This window comes from Lepisma saccharinum, chromosome 28 (assembly GCF_977018435.1).
Source record: "Lepisma saccharinum chromosome 28, izLepSacc3.1, whole genome shotgun sequence".
Classification (NCBI taxonomy): Eukaryota; Metazoa; Arthropoda; class Insecta; order Zygentoma; family Lepismatidae; genus Lepisma; species Lepisma saccharinum.
This window is the reverse complement of record NC_139256.1, coordinates 36,409,068-36,428,530: the sequence shown is the minus strand read 5'-3', so window position 1 is coordinate 36,428,530 and position 19,463 is coordinate 36,409,068. Positions and strand designations below refer to the sequence as shown.

At 35.2% G+C, this 19,463-nt stretch overlaps 2 protein-coding genes across 3 annotated transcripts in view; one reads left to right on the top strand and one right to left on the bottom strand.

Moving 5' to 3' along the window:
* Window positions 1–3,019, top strand: part of LOC145980558 (pyruvate dehydrogenase phosphatase regulatory subunit, mitochondrial) — a 70,520-nt gene extending 67,501 nt beyond the window's left edge. For both annotated transcript variants that reach the window (XM_083113581.1, XM_083113583.1), the window contains exon 17: window positions 152–3,019. The gene's annotated coding sequence lies outside the window, so the exon portion shown is untranslated. The remainder of the gene's footprint in view (window positions 1–151) is intronic.
* A 357-nt stretch (window positions 3,020–3,376) lies between these two features.
* LOC145981060 (acid phosphatase type 7-like) overlaps window positions 3,377–19,463 on the bottom strand; it is an 81,236-nt gene continuing 65,149 nt past the window's right edge. The window contains exons 8-10 of the mRNA XM_083114175.1: window positions 17,912–18,083; window positions 16,023–16,166; window positions 3,377–3,512 (exon numbers count right to left, since the gene is read on the bottom strand). Of these exons, the coding sequence (XP_082970301.1) occupies window positions 3,453–3,512; window positions 16,023–16,166; window positions 17,912–18,083 (376 nt within the window). The 3' untranslated portion in view covers window positions 3,377–3,452. The remainder of the gene's footprint in view (window positions 3,513–16,022; window positions 16,167–17,911; window positions 18,084–19,463) is intronic.

Here is a 19,463-nt window from a genome sequence, read left to right as displayed (position 1 = left end):
TGTATTGCCATTATTGTTTTTATGTCAAGATTTGCTGCATGTTGCTGTTTTGGTACACAGTTGTAATATCGGTGGTTGCAATAGTAACAAAAATCAAATATCTCTGTTCAATCCTGATATTCACGTAATATCCATTCTCTTTCTACATTAGTAACTGATGTTGCCTTCCATTGGGCCAGATGTCTGCCTAGTTTGATATCCATGTGAAGGTTCCTGGCTATCATATTTCTTCCTGTAGCAGTTGGTAGGTAAGGGATGATCCGGAAGATGTAACCGAAAGGACATGTTGGTAAATAAAATATTGACATTGTCAGGATTGATCTCAAAGTGATCACATATTCACATTTGGAGAAGAAGAATGTATGAATGAGGGGGTGCACTAGGTGAGGCATTCAAATAAACTATGATTTGCTGACCATAAAAAATGATGGTACACAAAATACTCCATTTAATAATTTTGTGTATCAGAGATCATTTCCCCAAAATATCAGGAAGTATGAACATATACAGGGCAACATAAATGAAAAAGATGATGTATTCATTTTTTTTACAATATAAGTTAATTTGTGTGTAACTCTTTTAACATGTTTTTAGATTTTCCATCATGACCAATGCCTTCCACCTGCTCTCTCATGCAATATACAGTTGTTTTGCAACAAAGTACAGAGTTGCGAATGATGGAGAGCCTAGCTTTTGTGTTTTTTTTCCTTGTATATTTTAATAATATATTATGTTATAGCAAGTAATTTTGTGTGAATATTTGAAACCAGTCAGTTTTTTTAATGTATTTGTGTGTAAACTGCATTTTAATGTGCTCTAATAAGTCTGAATAAAATTTAGAATGCAGTTGATTTTTGAGAAAATATTAGCCTAGTCACATGTGTAAATAAAATATTGTATTAAATGTATTTATGGAAAGTACTATGAAATCATAGCTGAAGAAATAAGTGCCCATTTTAATCAAGGTTTCAAATCTTAATTGGTAATTTGTATATATTTATTCTTTAGTAAACTTTATTACAACACTACTGTGATGGAATGTACATTTTTTATTACTCTAGCTAGTAATGTAATTTTAATGTTTTACTAAATTTATATCTACTTGGATGCATTTTCACACATTTTATGTGTATTATTTACTTTATATTATGTATTATTATTCAAGATATGTGTACATGAGAAAATATTCTTCCCAATTCCCTGTACGGAATATGCTTTATGCAGCATAAGTCTTATTTTGACTCTTTGTGTCATTCATTAATCGGGCTGTGTACATTACATAGTACTGTTAATTTTATTGCCTGTACACTATTGTATTTGGGTAAAATTACCTGGATTACCAGTAATAAAATGCAAAAGCAGTTCATATGGGGTTTAAACAAGGTTTAAACGGACCTCTTAAAACGTAGGTATCTTGTGCAGCTTCTACACACATGGGTGTGGAGAAAGTATTTCACAAAGAGAGAGTTCATGAACTGTGTCTTAATTTTAATAAGTGCTTAGGGTGCATTCAATTATGGACTTTGTAAATATTGTAACAGTAAACTTATCAGCAATTCTGTTGTACTGATAAACCAATCCTGAGGTGCAATTCTCATCAATTATTGAGGTAAACTCCCTGACTATTACAAGAAATGATGTCACTTCTGCCTGCTAAATATTAATCAGTCTAGCACAATGTTAGATTTCGAGTGCTGGCAGAGCACCCTCCTAAATTGTCAGATTTTATCCAGTGAAACAAGGTGCTACTGTTTTTCATTATTTAAAAGTGCTTTCATATTATTTAGAAAGTACAGAGCGATCCATTGAAGTGTAGACTGCCATGTCAGTGTTTGAGCTATTGACAAGCACTGTAAACTGTCCATGAATGAAGTGCACAAGTTTAAAGAATGATTTATTTACAACATGGAACTTTTACACCCAGGAATGTTGTTTCAAATCGCCTTTGAACTTCACGTGCCGATTGAGTTAACATATATACGAATAATGAATAAATACACTCTGTGCAGTAGAAAACCTTTGCTGAGCCATAACACACTTTACAGTTGAATACACTAGAAAAAACACAATATGTAAGAAGCACCCTATCACTTCACATTCGCCAGACTAATAAATGCCACACAATACAAAACAAGGACCCTTATCACTTCACAGTTTCGTGTCTACTTTCAAAACCTCCTTAAAATCTGGTTTCTAGCTTCCATGGCAGCTTACATTAGTGGGTGTCTTAATAAAGATGGATCAAAAATGTGTGCCCATCGAAGGCGACTAGTTTGAACATCTTCTTTTATAAATCTGGTAAGTAAATCACTTTAATAATAATTACGGAAACTGTTATGCACTTGCTTCATCGACACTCTACTATGCCGACAAACGGCCGTGAGTGCCTCATTTGCTTACAGCGCAAACACTGATGAGACGGTCTGTACTTCAATGGATCAGTCTGTACTATACTTGTTACCAGCACAGATGACCGAAATTCTTACAGTGTGTCAGATATGTTCCTATTTGTTGAAGTATGCGAGCAGGGTAAAAAGGCAGCACACAATAAAAATCCAACATTTTGCATGAGATAGATTAAAGTGGGGAATCTGCAATGTCATATTTTTAACGTGCTGCATTTAGACAAGTAAGAACACATCATCAAGGTGAATATGTCAGATACATGAAGTGGATTTAGTTGAAAGTATTTTGGTGTTGAATTTACAGATGCATTTGTGTAAAACTACTATAATTGCAAGACAGTTAATCATGTTAATTTTGAAACTTAGCATTGTAAATTAGGACAATGTATTTTAATGGATAGTGTAAATACATCAATTTAAGTTTCGGTTCTGTATGGACACGTTTGAAGATATTATTTGCAGTGTAAATATAGTTGTGTTTAAAGTTTTTATTTGTAGTTTAAATTTGTAAAAATAAAAAAAATATATATCCTAGCTACTTTTACATATATCTCACTCATTGTTAGGTTACAAAGATTTTAAATTGTATTTAAAAAGTTCTAAATATACAAGATGTCCACAAAGTCTCTTTACAACTTTGCACATTTATCATGGTATTTGTTATGTAATAAACTGTAAATATCAAAGTTTTAATTGACATTTCCATTGTTTGTTTCAAGTCCTCCACTGACATAGCAGGCTGTGTTGTATGAATGTTGTCCCCACAACATTTTGTGTAACAAAATCTGTTACACAAATGCAACAACATTTCCGGACAAAGTATGGGAAAAACCCATCAATGCACAGTGATCCAGAATGCCAAAAGAGTTGGCAAAAAATAGTAATTTTCACTTCGTTAAGGGGATTAAACCTGGAGAGAGAGATACATATATATAAATTACTATTAAAATAATTATTACTAATGTAATGTATGGTGATCATTTTTATTAACTTGATTTTTACATAATCAATTCTCTATTGTTTTATTTTCGACAGATTATTGTCTTCTTAGTCGTATGAGCCATGAGAATCCTTGATCAGCCAAATACTGTCCAAAACTTCACCATCCTAGAATTTAAAGGCAAAATTAATACAACAAAATATGAAACAAGAAAATGTATAACATGAATTTCCACTGTAATTGTGAGCAGAATGTGCTCCATATTTACAGAGTTGGTTTGCAGTAAGATTTATAATCTTATGGAAGTTTATCACATTAATTGGATTATAGCATTTTCCACTGCCAGTTTTAAACCCTGCTCTTTCTCTTAATCCAAAAAAGTCCAATGAGATTGTGGATCAAAGGTGGTTACAATTAGATGAATGTAAAAAAATAATAGTAATTATGTTTTCTTTTACTATATTAAACACCTAATAACTTCAGGTAGATGGTGTTCTGCATACCTGGTTCAAGCAGCCATTTGTGAATAGGCAAAGAGTCAAAGAAAACAATGAACAATTAAAATACAGTAAAATCCGAGCGTCTCGATCGAGATCCTCTAGCATGCTCATAGTTTTTACATTATAATGTCGCTATTTTTAGCTGGATTTGCGATTTTCTTCTTTTACATTATTGTTAACACACATATTAAACAATTATGACTTGCACGTCTTGGTGTTGAACAAAAAGGTGGGAAAATTGTTGCTTTTTTGGTTCAGCTTCCTCACAAAGGAAAAATAAACGAAGGCTGCATTTGTTAGCAATTCTTTTCTTCCACCACTGAAAACTAGATGGGTGAAAAGTTTGCTTCTCGGTACCCAAGGTCAGAAGGAATTTTCCTCTTGTCGCCACAAGGAGAGGGGGGGGAGAGGGGTTGAGGAAAACTGTGCTAATACAAAGAAGAGTTCGAAAGCAAGACGAAAACAGGTCTTTGTTGCCAAGCACATGTATTTCAAATTGCTGCAATGTGACCTACATTGTCTAAAAATAGAAAGGTGCAGCAGATCTACAGTTGTTTGAAGGTAACTATGCATTTTGTTGAAATTCGAGACTTGAGTCAGTGACACGCAGACATGTCATTCTGGTGGTACAAGTCATGTTCTATTGATCATATGATAATAGTGCAATTATTTTCTTCATCCTAACACCCCAACGATTATTTCCATGTGTATTGTTACAATGTCTTGTACTTTTTGTCGGTGTAGGTGGTGGGAGTGGGCGAAACCCCCATATTTTCTTCAAAAATTTTGGAATTTTCAGTTTTCCCCTCCCACGATATATATGCTGAATGTGCATAAATTTTATATAGTACGAATCTATGGTTCATTCCTAGTAAAACGATATATCATTTGTCTATCTACAGCAATTAGCGTCCGATCCACAGTCAAAACTCTGCATTTTGCTGAAAATCGGCTCCAGCGACAAGGGGGTTACATTCGAAAGAGGCTCGGGTGGCTAAAGGTTAATCGTTAATAAACATGGGAAAATATGGAACTGCTGCTGTAACAAGTATTTCAATGGTGACTTCCATATTTTGTATTAAAACATATTCATGTTAAAAAGAGACTGTATTAAAAATGTTTAAAACCCACCTTGTTCAGTGCCAAGAGATTTGTTATTATATTGTGTTACGTACCCAATAGGACCAAGTAATGTGAATAGTTTGCCAAAGATGAATAGAGATGGCAGCACCAGGCATGCAAGGTTAAGAATTGGTATAATATATGTGAATAATTTTATAAATAAGAACAAAGCAAATTGGAAAGATGAAAAACAATAGAATATATTATAAGAAGACAAAGAATAAATATGAAAGAAGTAAATTAATATATATATTTTATAAATCAAATCAGTGATCACATGTAAGTTAATATGAAAATTAAGGAAGTCAAAGCACTGATACAAGTTTGTGTCTTTGAACAGATATTGCATCTGTATGATTGATTTACCATTCCTATAGGGGAAATTTTGTTTACATCAGTGGCGAGCGCATTCTGATCGACGCCCCACAGCACGTTTTGGTTGTGCAGTTTAACTGTAGCAACTACTTGGATGCGCATGTCAATCGGCTGCACCAAGTATACACTCTGTTGTACCTAGTTAGTGGTGGCACGTTCCGATCGCAGCCCCAAGGGAGGATATTAGTATTATTCCCAAAGCTTAAAGGGAAAAGTTGGAAAAGGGTAAAGGAATTCGTTAAATAGTCAAAACATAAATAAATTGAAATCCAGAGGGAAGTTCACAAAGAAGATAAGAAGGAAGTCCAGATCCAGAACGAGGGAAGTCCAGATCCTCCCTATTGAGAAGAAAGTCCCGATCCAGACCATCCATTAAGAAGGAAGTCCAGATCCAGATCTGTCCATAACGAAGGAAGTCAGGATAGAAGAATATTCAAATATAGAAAGTAAATAATAAAAATCATATTGAGATGAAAATTGACTGTAAACAAGAAAATTATAGAAGAAAGTAGCTTATCATGTAAATATTCTTACTCCATGTATCCTGTGTTTAAATAATATATTCGTTTAAACGTGTCCATTGGAAGGCATCCTGTCTGGTTTCGTTGTCTACAAAGAACCCTACCCTGTAGATAAGCTAGCTGAGTTCTAAGATTAAGGTTTATGTACCTTTGCACCAAATGAAGGTAGCATAAATAAATGGCGACCAACTTTTGGGGCTCGAGAATTAGGAACCAGACAGCGAAGAGAGAAAGAATAATTGAAAATGGAGGAAAAGGATAAAGATGGAAATGAGAATGGAGAAGCTACAATGAAGGAAGACGGAGAAAAAAGGGAAACTTTCATTTGTTGCGGAGAGGAAGGAAACAAAGAAGAAATTATTGTTTGTACCACATGTAAGGAAATGAGACACTGGATGTGCGAAGGAATAAGAAAGGAAAAATATATATCAATAAGTGAAAGGGAAGAAGGATACGTATGTAAGAACTGCAAGAAAGAAAAGTTGAAAGAAAAACAAAAGAAGACAGAAGAAATAAACTTAATAGAATTGTTTCAAAAGATGTCAATGCAAATGGAAGTTAACGCACAGAGAATGGAAGAAAATAGCAGAAGATTAGAAGAGAAATTTGAAGAGAAGTTTGAAGAGAACAACAGAGAAGTGAAAGAAAAGTTAGAAGAAAATAACAGAAGTAAAAGAAAAGTTAGAAGAAAATAACAAGGAAGTGAAAGAAAGGCTCGATGAAAATAGTAGAAAATTAGAAGAAGTAAGAAATGAAAGCAAGAAAATGTACGAGAAAATAACCGAGACATGTGAAGAAAATAGAAGATCATTGGAAAAGAAGATAGAAGAAACAACACTGCTAATTGAAAACAAAAGCGTGGATATAAATAGGACGATCGAGGAAGAAGTTTCAAAACTTAGAGAGGAGAATATACACAGAACCGATGGTATGGAAAGAAAAATTGTTGAAAATAAATCGCAAATAGAAGCAGTATCTTCTAGAGTAGATGAAAATGAAAGCAAGATAGAGGAAGCAAAGGTCCTAATGGAAGATAGAAGCTGGGAAACACGCAATAGAATGGAAAAGGAAGTTCTAAAACTGAGAGAAGTAAGTACGCAGGAACTGCAAGAAGTTCAAGAAAAAACTAGCAGTATGGAGAAGGACATTGCGGAAAATCAAAACAAAATTAATGCAGCAGATAAGAAAGGAAAGGAATTAGACAGAAAATTAAATGGGGCAGTGTTAAAGATAGAGAAGACAGAAAAGAAAGTAGAAGAAGTGGAAAGAAAGTTAGGAAAGCTATTCATCAGAGAAGGAAACATAAATCCTAGGTTTCGAGAAAGTGAAGAAACGAAGGTTAAGAAAGAGCTGAGAGTAGATAGTTCAAGCGATGAATCGACAACGGAGGAAGAAGAGAAGCATAAGAGATATAGAATAGCGGGAGGTCACAAGAAAAGGAAATGGAAGAATAGCGAAGATGGAAGTAATAATGAAAGGCTCTTAGACATATTGGAAAATGAATTCCCGAGAGACGAGAACTATAGGACAAGGATACCTAGGCCACAAGAATTGCAGCATCTTCCAAAATTCAATGGGAATATATCTGATAAATGTCCCAGAAAGTTTTTAAGGGAACTAACAACAAATGTCAGACTTATGAGGATCCCCGAAGGAATGATTTTGAACGTCATAGAGACATGTTTTGAACAGTCGGCAGCAGGATGGTATCAACTAAATCAGCACAAATTTAGAAATTTTAAGGAGTTCAGCCGAAAATTTCTGAATTACTACTGCAGTGAAGACACAAAGGAAAGGCAGCTGGAAGCATTAAAAAGAAGATATGTAGATTGGTCAAAAGTCGACAGCCTGGAAGAACATACATGGGAGACTCTTAGAAGCTTCAAAAACCTAAAGGAAGGATGCAGTGAAGAGGAGCTGGTTAAACAAGTTGTCCAAACATTGCCATTAAGAATACATAGAGCTATAGCAGCGGTTAAGATAAAAGCAGTTGATGATTTGATTGAATATCTAAGAACCGAAGATGTGCTAAGAAAAACTCAGAATTCCTGGAACGATAAGGAAGGAAGATTCTATGGAAAGAGGCAACATTCAGAAGAAGAAGGGCGCTCAAAACCAAAGTTCCGGAGACAAGAATTTGATGTAAGAAGAATAGAAGTTAGAAACCAGAGACCAAGTGCAGAAAGAAGAGATGTAGGAAGAAACAATGGAAGATATGAAAGAAACATAGACTCTGTGGAAGAAAGAGAGAGAAACGATGATAGATATTGAGGAAATTGGAGAAACTTGAGAGGCCGAAATAATTTCCGAAGATACGGAAGAGGAGGAAATCAGCGATGGAGGAACATATATGAACAGAACGAAAGAGAATACCGAGTAAGTGTGCCCAATGAAGAAATGGAAAGAAGAAATGCACTTCCGGATGTAGAAAGAGATGAAGCCATAGAATTAGCCAGAAATTATTGTAATGACGCAAGAAGATTCCAAGAGGGAATTACAGCAGATGAAGATTCAAGGAATGCAGAAGAGAATAGAGGGTCAAACATGTAATGCTCTTGCAGCATCTCCCAGGTGTGAGAGCAAAAACAGAGAGAAATGTAAGGCAGGGAGAAATTGTAAATAGAAATGTACATAGTGAAAGAGAAAGTCTTGAGTTATATTTAATAGAAGAGCCGAATTTCAATGACCTGAAGCCAGGGAGAACTTTTTATGTAAAGGCAAAAATTATAGAATTAGAAGTAAAGTGCCTAATAGATTGTGGTAGTGTAGTAGAAGTAATGAGTTATGATTGTTGGAAACGGATAAAAGGAAAATATCCACAAGCTCGTCTAGATGCATCAGAAAGGGATAAAATAAGATTGGTCATGGCAGCAGGGAAAGAAGAATATAAAATACAAGGAACCGTCGGCGTAATGATGAACCTTCAAGGGTTAAATTTTCCTGTCAGATTCCTCGTAGTAAAAGGTCTAAGAAGTGGTATGATATTAGGAATACCATTTTTGGAAAAATATGATGGTCATATTTATATCAAAGATAGAAGATTGAATCTAGAGTCATTGGAAGAAGAAAGACTAGATGTTCCTATGGAAACTGTAAACAACAAAATGGAGAAAAAAGAATGCATTGGCAACCTCAATTTAATGTACGGACAGATGAAGGCAGTACCAAATGATATATGCGAAGAAATTGAAAGTGAAATGAATAAAGAAAATGATGAATACACTGCATCTGTTGAAGAGATAAAGAATAAGGTTGATGAGTGCAAAGATATCTCCAAAGAAGAGAGGAAGCAATTACAAGAAGTTTTGTTAGAGCATAGGAATTTGTTTAGCCAAAAGCCAGGACTCACCAGAGGGTATTCCTACGAAATAGAAGTAGATACAGAAAGACCTATAGTATATAAACAGTATCCGATACCTTTTGCGAAAAGAAAAGCTGTAGAGGAAGAACTTCAGAAATGGTTAAGATGGGAAATTATAGAAGATTCAAATAGCATACATGTAAGCCCGATGCATGTAGTTGACAAACCCAATGGAGGAGTTAGACCAGTCTTAGATCTGAGAGAACTAAACAAACACGTATTACTTCCAAGAAACCAGGTGGATAGAATAGATGAGATGCTACACTCATTTGCAGGAAGCAGATACTTTACTTCTTTTGATTTGACCCTGGGATACTTTCAAGTTGAGATCGAGAAGAAGTCAAGAAAGTATACAGCATTCAGATATGGCTCAAGATTGTTTCAATTCAGAAGATTGCCATATGGTTTAAATTCATCTGTTTCGGCATTTATGACTGCGTTGAACAAGATATTTGGGATAGAAACTAAGCATTGGTTAGCCATATATGTAGATGACATGTGCATTCACAGTAAAGACTGGGATTCACATATAAGAAGAATAGATTGGGTATTGAGCAAATTAGGAAAAGCAGGATTAACCGTCAAACTGGAGAAATGCTCTTTTGTCAGAAAGGAAGTTAAGTTTTTAGGCCATGTTATATCCGGTGGAGAAATTAAGCTATGTACAGATAAGGATGAAGCGATAAGACTTTTCCCTAAGCCAATTACAAAGAAACAATTACAGAGATTTCTTGGAATGCGTAATTGGAGAAGCAAGTTCATTAGAGATTTTGCACAAAAAGCAAGACCATTGTATGAGCTATTAACTCTTTCGCTGCGGTCGTCGCATTTATGCACAGCACGCCAGGTGCCTTGCTCTGCAGAAGTCGCATTATTGCGAGTTCATACTTCCACTCGTTGCGGGTGTCGCATTTCCGCGGTACGTTGCTTTTAGTAGCCTTCAGACATCTGTAGATACTATTTGGAACTATTTGAACTTGTAGTTTTGTTTATATCCATATGATGTCGCTAATTACGCCTCCGTTTAGAATACGAGCGTTGAGTGCTCTGACATGTCAGTTTCAAATGCATGTTCGAATGTAAACAACATGGCTTCGTCAAGTCGTCAACACTTGTCTGATAATGATGTTACTCAACTGTTGAATCAGAAGGTGAATTAAATTGTGACGATAATAGCGACAGTTTTTATGAGACTTCAATTGGTGACAGTGATTGTGTAGTGTCTGATGAAGAATTTGTACCGCCGTCCGTAACATCATGGAGCAGAGTGCAAGGCAGCATTGCTCGAGGTGCGGGAAGTTCGACACAGGCAAGTGCTAAGTTACTTGGTGACAGTACAGTATTTAGCACACCATTTTCTTGTTTTATCAAATATTTACCCCGCTCAGTATTTGAACACACAGCAGTACAAACTGAAGTTTTCACCACCCAGTATCTTGATACTACTTATGAATTTCCACGCCGCTCCACCACTCTGTGTCATCCCGTGTTTTGAGAAATACCATACCATCAGGGACTACAGAATGGTTTGCCAGTGCAAGGAATGACTTTTGTAATTTCTCTATAACATATTTTGCAATGTAATTTTTTAAAATTATTCTTTCTAATTTTTTTTTCAAAATTTCAAAATATTTCAAAATTTTTCAAAATATCATACCACCAGGGACTACAGAATGGTATTCCAGTGCAAGAATGAATTTTGTAAGTTCTCTCTCATATATAACGCAATGTAATTGTGAAAACTATTTGTTTTAAAAAAAAATATTTTTTCAAATTTAATTACGCAGCCAAGGGATATTGTGTGCCAGAGAATTCCGCAGCGAAAGAGTTAAAGAAAACTAACAAGTGGAATTGGGGAGAAGAAGAAGATAAAGCTTTCGGTGTACTGAAAATCAATCTCATATCATCGCCTGCTATAAGCCAACCGAATTTCGAGAAAACATTTTGCTTGGGAACCGATGCATCTAATATAGGACTAGGGGCGTATCTATTCCAGAAGGATGGGAATGGAGAAGACCAAGTCATCCAGTATGCCAGCCGTTCTCGTAAGACTTTTGAGAAATCCTATACGATAAGTGAACTCGAATGCCTAGCCATCCTATTCGGAATACAAAAGTTCTCACCATACCTCAAAGGAAGGAGATTTAAGGTATTCAGCGATCACAAAAGCTTGGTCTGGTTAAATTCGGCAAAGCAGTGGAATCCTAGACTTACCAGATGGGCCCTGTTAATACAAGAATATAGCTTTGAAGTGATTGATATAAAGGGCAGGGATAATCAAATTGCCGATGCATTAAGCAGAGCTCCAATAAGACCCCAACAAGAACCAGAAGAGATAATCAAATTGTCCATAAATGCGATTGTGGAGGAAGAAATGAAGAATATAGTAAAAGAAGAATGGATAAAAGAGATGAAAGAAGATGAAGAACTTAGTACTATATTTAAAATATTGGAAGGAGAAACCATTGTTGGAGAAACGAAGATGAGAAAAGCCAGAATCAAAGGGAATTACAGAATTATAGAAGGCATGATTTTTAAAGTGAACGTTGAAAATCCACACCAAGTAAGGTTATGTGTACCCAAAACAATGATCTATAAGATCTTAACAACAGTACATGAAGAGTCAGGACATTTTGGGACAGACAAAACTTTGAGGATGGCACGTCATTTTTATTTTTGGAAGACTCTGAAAAAGGATGTTGTGGACCATGTTAGAAACTGCGTTGTATGCATACAGACTAAGCCATCTAAATGGAAATTAAGAAAGGAAGAATTACATGTTATAGCTCGAAGACCATTGGATTTAATATCCATAGACTTAATTGGACCACTGCCGAGATCAAGAGGATTCCAATACATCCTTACATGCGTAGACATAAGTAGTAAATTTGTAATGTGTTACATAAGAAAAGCAACATCAAAAGAGATAGTTAAATGTTTCGAAGACGGTTTCACTAAACACTATGGAATTCCTAGAAAGGTGTTAACAGATAATGGTACACAGTTTGTATCGGAGTATTTCATGGACTATATGCAATTCAAAGGAGTCAAAGTAATAAATGTAACGCGATACCACCCCAGCTCGAATCCCATAGAACGATACAATGGAGAAATAGTCAGACTGTTAAGAACATACTGCCACGATAATCATACACGATGGTCAACATTGTTAATAAAATAACTAAATTGTTAAATAACGCATTATCAGAAGAAACAGGAAGAAGCCCTGCTGAATTATTTCTCGGATACACGGAGGAACCATATGTGTTTGAAGAATTGGAGTGGCCAGATATGATGGAGCAAAAGAGCGAAATGAAGAAAGTGATATCAGAGCTGTATAAAAAGAGAAATAGAAGAAAGACAAAGGACGAGAAGAAGGTTAAGAAAATAGATATCAAGAAAGGAGATTTGGTGTTTTGTAAAACACATCCGGTGAGCAAAGCTTCAGAGAAAGCTATCAAAAAGCTATTTTTCATATATGAAGGCCCATATGAAGTGATAAGTACTTTTAGAAATACAGTTCTTCTAAAGCATATAAAAACAGATGTAGAAAGGAGAGAGAATTTAGACAACATTAGAAGATATAATTGTACAGAAGAGAAGAAAGAAAGCATCAAGAAGAAATAATAGAATTGTACATATATAATTTGAAAAAAAAAATTGTATCTGCATATATATATATATATATATATTACGACAATTTTTTTTTATGGCCAACAGGGGGAATATTGTGTTACGTACCCAATAGGACCAAGTAATGTGAATAGTTTGCCAAAGACGAATAGAGATGGCAGCACCAGGCGTGCAAGGTTAAGAATTGGCATAATATATGTGAATAATTTTATAAATAAGAACAAAGCAAATTGGAAAGATGAAAAACAATAGAATATATTATAAGAAGACAAAGAATAAATATGAAAGAAGTAAATTAATATATATATTTTATAAATCAAATCAGTGATCACATGTAAGTTAATATGAAAATTAAGGAAGTCAAAGCACTGATACAAGTTTGTATCTTTGAACAGATATTGCATCTGTATGATTGATTTACCATTCCTATAGGGGAAATTTTGTTTACATCAGTGGCGAGCGCGTTCTGATCGACGCCCCACAGCACGTTTTGGTTGCGCAGTTTAACTGTAGCACCTACTTGGATGCGCATGTCAATCGACTGCACCAAGTATACACTCTGTTGTACCTAGTTAGTGGTGGCGCATTCCGATCACAGCCCCAAGGGAGGATATTAGTATTATTCCCAAAGCTTAAAGGGAAAAGTTGGAAATGGGTAAAGGAATTTGTTAAATAGTCAAAACATAAATAAATTGAAATCCAGAGGGAAGTTCACAAAGAAGATAAGAAGGAAGTCCAGATCCAGAACGAGGGAAGTCCAGATCCTCCCTATTGAGAAGAAAGTCCCGATCCAGACCATCCATTAAGAAGGAAGTCCAGATCCAGATCTGTCCATAACGAAGGAAGTCAGGATAGAAGAATATTCAAATATAGAAAATAAATAATAAAAATCCTATTGAGATGAAAATTGACTGTAAACAAGAAAATTATAGAAGAAAGTAGCTTATCATGTAAATATTCTTACTCCATGTATCCTGTGTTTAAATAATATATTCGTTTAAACGTGTCCATTGGAAGGCATCCTGTCTGGTTTCGTTGTCTACAAAGAACCCTACCCTGTAGATAAGCTAGCTGAGTTCTAAGATTAAGGTTTATGTACCTTTGCACCAAATGAAGGTAGCAATTGCCAATGTAACTCTTAGAAAACTTGGATGTAATTAATATTTTGCAATAATATACATTGTGTCTGAAAACTCCCCTACATTATATTACATAGAACATATTACCCCTAGATATACATTATATATTTCTTTATTATAACATATACAGTCGGTGGTGTGCCCAAGGGGGGGTTGGTGGGGGTTATAACCCCCCCCCCTTTTGGTCCAGTATTTCTAAAAAAAATTCAAAAGCAGGAAAATTTAGAAAAGTGAGGACTGACTAAAAAAATGTACACATAACCCCTCCCTTTAGAAAATCCTGGTCATGCCACTGTATACAGTATATCTATTTATATACATTATAACTAGGGAGCTTGATTTTTCGCAAGCGTGATAATAACGAAAAATGTTTGCTGCAAAAAATGTTTGTGTGCAGTTACGTTCTGAACAAATTTTTCATCCCTTCGAAATTGCAGAAACAACACAAATGTGGCATAAAATGCCAATTGTAGCTTTTTTTCACAAATTTCAACATATTGTGTGCTCAAGAACTAAAAATACCACGAAATTCCATCATTCTTGTGTTTTAGGCTAATATAATAAAATGTACCATTCTTACACATATAACATGCACATTTCCCAAAATTGTATTCAAAAGATAAGTAAGTATGTTAAGTGTTATATATGCTGGAAAAAATTCTGACGGTTTCATGAAACCATGTGTTAATGGATATTTCCCACGATTTTTCACCTTCTTTCAGAAATTTTTGAAACACTGAGCTAAGATACACAGTTCTGGCAGAAACCGAGTGAGCAGCTACCATCAAATAAAGCCGTAACATTGGTATTTGATACACAAGTAACGGGCTGCGTTACAGAGAGAAGTCTTGAGGTTCTGGCAGAGATGGATTACGAATTTGCCGTCACTTGGGAGTTGTAAGATCGACATATGTCGCTCAAAAAAAGTTTTTCGTTATCGAGGAAAGTGGCTCGAATTGTGCGAGGGACCGTAACATTAATATTTGCAGCGTGAGAAAATCTTTACATTAGCGAACAAATTGACATGATTTTGGCAAAGATTAAGTGCGTACCTACCGTCACCCGGGAGGCATGACATCGGTACTTGTAACACGAGAAGGTCTTGCTCAACCGAGGAAAGTGCCGTAATTTTTATGGAGTCCCAAGTGCGTACTACCAGCACACAGGAGCCATAACATCAGTATTCATTGTGCAAGAAATGTTGTAAAGTAACTTCCTCAAAACTAGTTTTCACTGTATAAAATTGCCACAAATATTTTAAAATACTGATTTAAAAACGTTATGAAGATATAATTATAGGTATGTTTGGCAGGCATGTGTGCTAAAAAAGAAATAATAGCGAAAAGTAAGAAAATAACACCACTTCTTAAAAAAAGAAAAAATACCTAACACCGAAAAATGAAGGACCCTAATTGTAACATACTTGTGAACTTTACATCAGGTTACTGTACATCGTTTGCCCCATGCATTGTTGTCCAGGCACTCACACTGTAACTATGACCCTCTCACATCAGCCATGGGGCAACAACTGACATACAAATTCAAGTGACCGTTCTGAGTGACTTTCAGAAACAGGATACCAGCCACAAAAACGAAATCATTCTCAACCAAACGAATACTGGCCAATTTTCAACATAGTTGCAACAGGATACATACAAGTAGGGGTACGGGAACTTCACATACTGTAGAGGAAATCTTTAAAAGAAAAGGTTTGCTGGTGCGACTTGGGTAGGTGCCTCACTTCGTCAGGGAAGTCCAAGGTATTGACCGAGAGCAAGTCGTGGTTAAGAGCGGGTTTGGCTTTTGATAGTGGGGAGAGAAGGTGGTATGTTTCAGAGATATGAAAAAGAGGGGCAGTTAAAATACAGGAGAGTGTATTTTAAGATTTTATTTTAAAATTATTTTAACACGTCCATGTTAAGAGAATTACGGTAATAAAAGGTTTTCAATATTAGCAGGGGAGTATTTTTCCATATCGGGATCTCCCCAGAGACAGTTACACAGACTTTTAATACATATTACTTGCCTTGTCGTCGGATACTTGTTCAAAGTAGAGATGTGTTTTGTTGAATACTTGCATCCTGGCATATCCATAATCAATTGCTCTGAATGCTGACCAGTCAGGAACAGGAAGAGTATCATTATAATTGTCATGGAGCTCCGAACAACCCTACAAAGAAAAGTTCCATACATATGTTTTCCCCTTCAATTAAATTAAATACCATAAACCAAATTAGAGTGCAGATCCTCGTATAATGTTCTCATACATGTATGTTTCCACTCCTGTAGTCACTCTCACAACCAACTCTTGTTTACATGTATACATATGTAATTGCAAAGCATTACAAAAGCAAATTGTAGCTGTGTTTTCAGTGTTCAGTTCCATCCATGTTATTGAGTTCCATGGATTCTATCATTAACTCACAATATCTCTAATTCACATGGTTCAGATAATCCTTAAAATATAATTTATAATGCTATAAGCAAGTATTTTCTAGATTTTTCTATGATTTTGTGACACTTGCACTGATTTTTCACGTTCATGGAACCCTATCATGTTACATAACATTGTAAAGCTTAACTTCTTCCATTTCTGAATATGGAAACAGTTTGTGATGGTCACATTTATCTACAATACGGTTGAAATACGCTCGTCACAAAATCAAGGAAGCTTCTGATTTTTACAGTACTTTGGATGTAAAAAAAAAAAAATTATGTATTACTGGCCAAATAATGACATGTAAGGAGTGTGTAAATGCCTTAATGGAAGAAATCTTGTGCTGCTAGTTTGACGGTCCTGAATGTGCTTCATATCAATGTTACCTTAGTCATGAAAAAAGCATATTGTAAAGCTTTTTAGAAAAAGTAAGCAAGGAATGAGCAAAACTCGTACACCAAAGTTAGAACCTAAATATACATTGCTCCAAAGCACCAATAAAATCTGTGATTAACATACCCAGATCAATGTAATTAACATAACCTAAGTAGAAAGCCCCTACAACATTGTTATGTTACTCGCATTTGGCACTATAATTATATACGAGTAGTATAATAATGTTAAGATGTAGATCACAGTTGCTACCACAGCTAGAACATTAGATTTCTTTTAAAATATCCCACATAGTGGCATTCAACAAGCCTGTTAAGTAAGGGCAGTGTGCATGAAGGTCCAGGGTTTCTATAAATTAGTTATACAAAAGTAACCGTTAATTGTGAAGAAAGTGTATGTGTCACAGAAATGGTTTATGCATCAATGAACAACATTTTACATCGAATCATGAGATTTAATCAGTGGATGTGAATAGAGAGATATCTCCCTCCCTCCTCCCCCCAGGAAACAGGACTTTGTAAAAACTTTGTGAACATTGATTTTATTCGTTTGTTTTGTGGTATTGTATTTTTGTTTTGGATTTTAATTATTTTTCTGCAAATGGATTGCAAAAATACATAAATTATGAAATGGATGAACAAACATCCACAAGGCGAAACAGTCATGTTTTATCTATGCATAATTTTAAATGTTAAAAAAGGGACTTTTTCTAATGAAGAAATCAATTAGCAGCCATTTTAATTTAACAACACGCAGTATTTCATAAACATTAAACCTATGTGCTCACATAAGTAATACTCCCTCTGTCCCATAATTATTGTCCGGTATGCCAAAATGGTAACTTTTTATTTAGGTTCTTTTGGATACTTGATCGGCCAATTTGTACTGATCCTTGAGTAATAACGTTGTATGACACATTCCCGTGTTTCATTTACCTCTTCTGTACACACCAATGTCACAGTTTGAATATTGTACAATTATTATGGGACAACAAACAAAAGTGTACCGGACAATAATTATGGGACAGAGGGAGTAACAAATATTTGTACCTATCAGCAAACTACAGAATTAAAATTTGAACTTACTGCAGATCCTGTAATAATATGCACCGGAGCCTTTGGATTTGTGTATGGTTCGTCATTCTTTCCATTAAGTATTGTGTGATTATACACTGGCCACAAACGTTCATAAGAGTGTTCATGAGCCCACAGCTCAAGATCTACCCCATATTCATAGAATAGTTGTTCTAATGCTGCCCTGAAATTACAGAGAAATATCAAGTTCAACTTTGCAAGTTATAACTAAAATTTACCAAAATAACCACAAATGTTTTAATTAATTTATTTTATTTAATAATGACAAGTTAATGCTAGGTAAGAGCACGTAAATAGAGAGAGAAGACAGAAACCAGATGAGACTAAAAAGAGAGAAGTAAAGAAGTGAAAAAGACTGTTCGCCAGCTTAAACTGCTTGGCTGCGAGAGGTTGTATTTATAAATGAGGGGGGCTGAATAATTAATGCTCTTAAAAAGGTGAACATCTACAAAGAAATGCAAAACATGAAAGTAATAATATAAGAGAGAGAGGAAGAATAAGGAGACAATTTTCCTTATTCCAGGGTAACTCCCCCTTCACCCTTCTTGCAGGTGTCCACAACTTAGGAGGGTTGATCAGCATGCTCTGCCCCTGACCTAGAAGGGGTTGCCACAGGGCCATTTGACTGCTCTTATTTTTCAGCATAGTCCCCTGCAACTTCAATGCACTTTATCAATCGGCTCTCTAGGGCTTCAATTCCGGCCCGGGAAATCTTCCGACCGCAACTGAAACCATACGTTTACAGCATCAATCACTTTGGAATAGCTGCTGAAACTTCCTACGCAGGTAGTTTTTGACATTTTTTAACCATGTCATATGAGGGGACAGACTCTCCTACTGTCTTCCTTATGTCATTATAAATGTCTGTTTGTGACAGGTTTTTATCAGCAAATATTTATTGACTGCATGACAGGCCCGTACGCAAGATTTTTTTGAGGGGGGTAGGGCCAAGCCCGAAACTTTGGTTATATATATATAATGGTCATGAAATATATGTCGATTATTAATTAATTTATTTATTTATATTTATAAACATAAACACATTAATTTGCTACATTTATAAACTAGCAAACTAATTCCTTTAACAAATGGTTCAAAATGTCAAGAAATTAGAAGATAGGTGAAATGTTTTAATAAGTGTTAGATATTATTTAATTATTGCTTTTTATTAAAAATGATAATTAAATTTTCATACTTTCATTGTGTTATGTTTTTATAATGGTGTAAATCTATTAATGGTCTCTCGAAAGGAAATATTTCCTTATCAGAGTTGTAGCTAGAGATTTCAGCGCCCAGGATGAGAATGATTTTCGCACCCCCTGCACAGAATTTGCACTCGCCTACCTAGATGTAGCTGACATACTTAGACATTGTAGACATTTTATGTACTTACTCTTTTCCGTTGAATTCGATGAAAAGAATACTTGGCATTCAAGAAATGTGTCTAATAAATGGACAGTCGTTTGTGTATCCCACACCATCTTCATTAAAGCAGTGTGTGTTATTGTTGACATCTGCAAAGTCGATTGCAAATTAAAGATAA